Genomic DNA, 6,627 nt, shown 5'->3' on the forward strand with positions numbered 1-6,627 from the left:
TCACTTTTTTATGGCCTCAATACTAATAAATAGGAAATAACAATTTGGAATAAAAATCTGTACAGTGAAAGAAGAAGGAGGCAAAATATAGTATAAGTAAGTTCTTTGTGATCTGAGATACATGGAATTAGTTCAATTTAATTATTTATTTGGCTCCACTCATGCCACATTGAAGTTCGGAAGCCAGGGATTGAACCCATGCCACAGCAATGACCTGTGCCACAGCACTGACCATGCCAGATCCTTAACTGCTAGGCCACTACGGAATTCCAGAAATAGTTCAATTTAATGCATCTTTTGGATCATAAACCTCAGAAAACTGTAATGGCCAGAGTGCGCTTACTTTTTGCTAGATAATAGTTTTTCAATTTTTTTCTATTTTTGAAATGGGTGAGAAAAGATAAAAGCAATTTTCTAGAATTTGAAAATTAAATCATAAAACATTTTAAGTTTTATGTTATGGAGACTATTAATTTAATGAATATTCAACACCCAGTATATCATATCCTAGCATTTTCTCATATTTGCTTCAAAAAATTTTTTCTAAATTTGCTTCAGTAATAATTCCTTAAATTGATTTGAGTACTTGTTTAAGGCACTAAGTTAAGGCTGACGTACCAGACGTCCTCATGGAGCTCATGGTATACGATGAGCATGGATACCTAACATAAAATGAGATGTTATATTTTCTAGAAAATAGGTACTAGTCCAGAATCTCTTATTTACCATTCCAAAATCTCTTAAAGATCTGAAAAGCCAAAGTTTTGGTTGGCTTTTTTGTTTTTAATGAATTTACCATAATCTCATTTGGTAAAAAATAGCTGTTCAGAATTGACATGAGGTTATTGCAATCTTTCTCTTATTTGTGAACATTCACATGCTTCCCTGCAGAAACACTAATATGTTAATTACAGGATGCTGTTCAGACTTTTCCTGGAGGTGTTATATAATATTTGTTCATTATTTTTCCAGAACCCCAAAATATTCCAAATTCTGAAACATATTTAGCTCTGTGAGGTAAATGAGATAATATAAGAAGACAGTATTGTGAATTTTGAAAGAGGGTAACATACCTTTTCTCTGAATAATGTCTGGGAAACTTCAAAAAGAAGATGCCATTTTAAGCTGGTCCTTTAAAGTTTGGTAGATTTAAATATGTGAATATTTTAGAGAAGCCTGTCAGGTTGTAGAAAAAGAGTAAAAAGCATGAACTAGGGTAAAAAGTTAGTGAAAATGATAAATATAGAGAGGGTATGGGAACTACCAAATGTACTGATGTGACGTGGCCTAGGAAACAGACTCATAGGAAACAGTGTAGGAAAATTAGGGGAGCCTGTGTATGATCTTTAAAGACCATTACTCAGCCAATTACAAAATAATTAACTTTCCTATTTCTTTTTTTTTTTTTTTGGTAAAATCAGAAGAATCTGAATTCCAAAATAAAATAGGACCTAATAGAAATCAAATACTGGCTCATGGCAGTTTAAAGATACAGGTGTATAAACCCCTGTGGTGCTTTACCTCCCTCCATCCATCATGTTTTATGATCCAAATAGCCAGGATTTTCATAAGCTTATTTAACTGAGGGTTGCGAATTTTTACATTCCCTTGTACTTTGAAGCTTGAAGCTCTACTGAAATTGTCACATTGAGTTTATAATTATAAATGTTTATAATGTTTATAACTTGCAAACAGTAATATTTAACATTAAAAATTATAAACATTATTTATTTAACAGTGTATATTTAGTACCTATTGGTCTAAGCGCTGAAACAGTGAACAAAACAAAAATCTCTGCCCTTATAGAGCTTAACTTTTAGATGTGATAAATTTTTTAGAATTGGATTATATAGTAGTTTTTCACCCTTTTATTATTATTACTTAGTTCCTATGTGAAACTCTGGTTAACCTCAACTATTCTGTAGCATTTATCTTCATAATTCACTATAAATCTTTTGAACTTAAAAGGTGTTTGATTTTATTTTTATTTATTTATTTATTTATTTTTGTCTTTTTAGGGCCCCATCTGCGCTATATGGAGGTTCCCAGGCTAAGGGTATAATTGGAGCTGTAGCCGCAGGCCTACACCACAGCCACAGCAACACGGAATTGGAGCCTCATCTGTGACCTACACACAGCTCACAGCAACGCCAGATCCTTTAACCCACTGATCGAGGCCAGGGATGGGACCCACAACTTCATGGTCCCTAGTCAGATTCGTTTCTGCTGTGCCACAACGGGAACTCCAAAAGGTATTTGATTTTAAAAATCCTTTGCACATGGCAGTGAGGTAGACCTGTTATTTTCAGCTTCATCAGAAACGTAAGGATTAATGTGTCCTGGATTCAGTCGGTTTTATCCTTGTATTAGAAGTTACAAAAACAAACAAACAAAAAGTTACAAAAACATAGTGAAAATTCCTAATGAAAACTATACACAAAGGTATAAAATACCCTATCTTTTAAAGGTATTTTCTTTTGTTCTTCTTTCTTTTCTTCCCTTTCATTGTTAATTGTTTTTATTAAGCCTTTAGGAAGAATTTCAGTGTACTTATATCTTAAATATTTGAACCACCTTCATATCCTTTCATCATCATACCATTAGCAGAAAACATGGGTATTTAAAAAATTATTTGCAAGACTATCCCAGTGGTCATTAAAGTGTGACTAGTAATGGCCCAGCTGAAATTTTGAATGTAGCATTATATCTTAATAGGCACAGTATTGCTTAACTACATTTTCTATTCTTTAATTGTATATGATCTTAAAATATTTTAATTTGGTTTGTTTTAAAACAAAATAAAACATATCAAGGTGGGCAAAATTTTTTTTTTTTTGTCTTTTTGCAGGGCCATACGCACGGCATATGGAGGTTCCCAGGCTAGGGGTCTAATCGGAGCTGTGGCCGCTGGCCTATGCTAGAGCCACAGCAATGCTGGATCCAAGCCACATCTGTGACCTACACCACTGCTCATAGCAACACCGGATCCTTAACCCAATGAGGCCAGGGATCGAACCCGCAACCTCAGGGTTCCTAGTCGGATTCGTTAACCACTGCGCCACGACGGGAACTCCTTTTTTTCTGGCAAAATTAAGAGAATGAGCATCTTTCGGAGTTCCTGTCGTGGCGCAGTGGTTAACGAATCTGACTAGGAACCATGAGGTTGTGGGTTTGGTCCCTGCCCTTGCTCAGTGGGTTAATGATTCGGCATTGCCGTGAGCTGTGGTGTAGGTTGCAGATGCGGCTCGGATCCCGTGTTGCTGTGGCTCTGGCGTAGGCCAGTGGCTACAGCTCCGATTCAACCCCTAGCCTGGGAACCTCCATATGCCGCGGGAGCGGCCCAAGAAATAGCTAAAAAAGACAAAAAAAAAAAAAAAAAAAAAAAAAAGCATCTTTCAATCACAAGAAGTTACAGAAGTGTGTGTGTGTGTGTGTGTGTGTGTAGTTGTACATGTAAAAATATACATGTGTAATAACATTTCAATTTTTTGTGAGCTCTAACACAGATGTGTAGGAATGTATACGTTATATACTGTGTTAACTCAAACATCAGTGAGTTCCTACCCTCCTTAAGATGACATTGCCAAAACCAGTGCCCTGCCCTGTACCACATTTCTGGGCTTCTCGTCAAGGGTCACCACTGTCCTAGATTGTGTATTGGTCCCTTGCCTGTCTATATAGTTTTATCACATGTTTACTTTTGTCTGTATTTTAAATTCTGTATAAAGGAATCATTTGGCATATATACTTTTGACTTGCTCTTTTGCTCAACATTGGAGTTGGGATTTTGGGGTTTTTTTTAGTTTCAGTTATGCTGATTAGGGAGTTTCTGTCGTGGCTCAACGGAAAACGAGTCTGACTCGTATCCATGGGATTGCAGGTTCAATCCCTGGCCTGGCTCAGTGGGTTAAGGATCCGGTGTTTCTGTGAGCCACGGTGTAGTTCGAAGATGTGACTCGGGTCTGGCGTTGCTGTGGCTGTGGTGTAGGCCAGCGGCTACAGCTCCGATTTGACCCCTAGCCTGGGAACCTCCATATGCTGCGGGTGGGGTCCTAAAGACAAAAAAAAAAAAAAAAAAAATTATGCTGATTAATGTAACTGTTTATTCATTTTTTTACTGCTGTTTAGTATTCTATTTATGATTATAGCACAAGTTTTTCTATTCCACTATTGATAGACACTTGATTGTTTCCAAATTTTTGCTAATATGAGCAGTGATGCTATGAGCATGAACATTCCTGTGTATGTCTCATTTAAGGATGTGCCAGAGTTTCTCTAGTACATTTTCCTAGAAATAGAATTGCTAAATCATTCTGTTTGCTAATGTTAGTTGGGATTTTATGTCTATTCGGGAGGGAGACTGACCTATAATCTTCTTTCTCATATTATCTTTGATTTTGATAGCAAAGTTATACCTTCCTCATGAAGTACATTGGGGAATTTCCTCTCTTTTCCTACTCTTTGGAAACGTTTGTATAGATGAAAATTACCTGTTCCTTCAGTGTTTGGTAGAACTCACCTGTAAACTAGGCTTGTTTTTTTTTTTTCTTTATGGGAAAATTTTAAACTACGAATTGCTTTTTCTAAAGCACTTAATTCACATTGCTTCTTAGTAGACTTGATCATTTCTATTTTTCCATTTTTTAATAGCTGTTAAAAATGTAAAGATGGAGTTCTCTAGTGGCTCAGCACGTTGAGGATCTGTTGTCACTATTGTAGCTTAGGTCACTGCTGTGGCATGGGTTCAGTCCCTGACCTGGGACCTTCCATCTGCCCTGGGTGTGGCCAAAAAAAAAAAAAAAAAATCTAAGGAAACTATTTGGTATTTTTTTTAATCTAAGCCAGATTTTGCATTAAAATTGCCACTTCAATACAATGTGTGGTTTGTATTTTGACATTACTTTTAGAAATACCTCTTATGAAACTTTGAATAAAGTATTATAGTTAACAAAAATCATTGTGTTTAACCCATAGGAGGATCCAAATCCGATGAAAAAGTAGACTTGAGCAAGGACAAAAAATTAGCTCAATTTAACAACTGGTTTACGTGGTGTCACAATTGCAGGCACGGTGGGCATGCTGGACATATGCTTAGTTGGTTCAGGTAATCAGCGCATTCCTTCTTTGATAGGCATGGAGTTAGAGAAGGTCAGGCAGTTGGCTTCTTAAATAGATCAGGTTTATACGGCAAAGGATGCATTTCTTTTACTGTTACTTAAGTTAATGAAGGGAGTGTGAACATTTCTACCATTAGCCTATGTAATCTTAAAATATAAAATTAATACTTTATAAGAAATAGTTTAAATATTATATATGGGTTAAATGTTTGAAAAGCATTAAACTTTTTGAGGGAGAGTGAATATACTTACCTTTTTTTTCACAACTCACTGAATATCCTGTCGTATATAATATGTAACTGATTTGAATGATAGAGTACATATCAAGCTCCTATATTAGCAATCTTCTAAATAAGCTTGTTATGTAATAACTAAGCACCTCATACAGTGGAGACTCAAAGCCACATTTGACTTTGAGTGGTATCAGTGTCTGTGTACTCCTCATTGCTGTCACTTTTATACCCAGTTTGTCACATCGGCTTTAATTTAAACTCTCAGCATATTTCTGTCACCTTCATAACTGTAAATGAGATACCTTATTATATATTTAGAAAGTAAAGCTGTTCATTTTGCAGTAACTTCTTCCCATGTTCAGCTTGGCAGTCATTTCTGATGTCATGCTTTTAAATGTTTTTTGTCTTTGGGTTTTAATTCCTGTATTTTTCCAGATGCCATTTTGAAAAATTGCATTATAGCTATATTGAGGTATATAGATAAATGTAAGTATGTATGCAAGTATAATTTAGAGTTTTAACTGTTACTTAACCTCTTTTTCAGGGATCATGCTGAGTGTCCTGTCTCTGCCTGCACGTGTAAATGTATGCAGCTGGATACAACAGGGAATCTGGTACCTGCAGAGACTGTCCAGCCATAAAATGTTATCACCTAAAAAACCTTCAAGTGTGGAACTTTCTAATAGATGTCCTTCATAGCTCAGAAACATACCTCAGAACAAGTCACACATGACTTTCCTGTAATGGGAAAATAAATCATTCTATCAAATCAGCAATTTGATGTTTGAGTGATTTTGATGTACTTTACAGAGACAAATGCTACTAAAATGAACATCAGAGTGTGAGTATGAGTTTTGTTCAGTAGGTTGAAAAAATTCATTTTGGAGAGAACTTTGTAGCATTTCATTGAAATTATGAAAACTGTGTAAGCAGAATTTCTGGAATAACCAAGAATAGACCTTGAACCCATACTTTTTATGTTGAAATTTGATCTTTCAGCAAAATCTGTACACTTTTAAATCGAATATGACCATTGATTTATATAATAGTTTAAGCTCACCCATGCTTAAATTCTTTTCAGATGAATTTAAAATTGTGGATTTTTATTATTACTTTTAGAATTAGGGAGCACCCTACCCTACACTGGAGACTTATTTATCAAGGTATGATTGATAAATATATTTTTGTAGAGTCTTTTCCTTCATACACTTTTAAGATAAATCTTTTGGTACAAAATATTATTGTCTTCCTAAGACCAGTCAAAATTGAAAATGTCT

The 6,627-nt window shown here is 35.3% G+C and overlaps 1 protein-coding gene across 16 annotated transcripts in view; it reads left to right on the forward strand.

Annotated features, from left to right (window-relative positions):
* Positions 1 to 6,126, forward strand: part of MIOS (meiosis regulator for oocyte development) — a 38,333-nt gene extending 32,207 nt beyond the window's left edge. For 8 of the 16 annotated variants that reach the window (XM_084974140.1, XM_084974146.1, XM_021101993.2 and 5 more), the window contains 2 exons: positions 4,975 to 5,104; positions 5,895 to 6,126. In XM_084974140.1, the coding sequence (XP_084830266.1) occupies positions 4,975 to 5,104; positions 5,895 to 5,991 (227 nt within the window). In that variant the 3' untranslated portion in view covers positions 5,992 to 6,126. The remainder of the gene's footprint in view (positions 1 to 4,974; positions 5,105 to 5,894) is intronic. The other 8 variants (XM_084974144.1, XM_021101995.2, XM_084974147.1 and 5 more) reach the window with 2 other exon arrangements.
* Positions 6,127 to 6,627: the final 501 nt, after the last annotated feature.

This window comes from Sus scrofa, chromosome 9 (genome assembly GCF_054392235.1).
Source record: "Sus scrofa isolate SSC_HxYL_T2T_F1_AM1 chromosome 9, Sscrofa_HxYL_maternal_Yorkshire_Landrace_v2.0, whole genome shotgun sequence".
NCBI classification, from domain to species: domain Eukaryota; kingdom Metazoa; phylum Chordata; class Mammalia; order Artiodactyla; family Suidae; genus Sus; species Sus scrofa.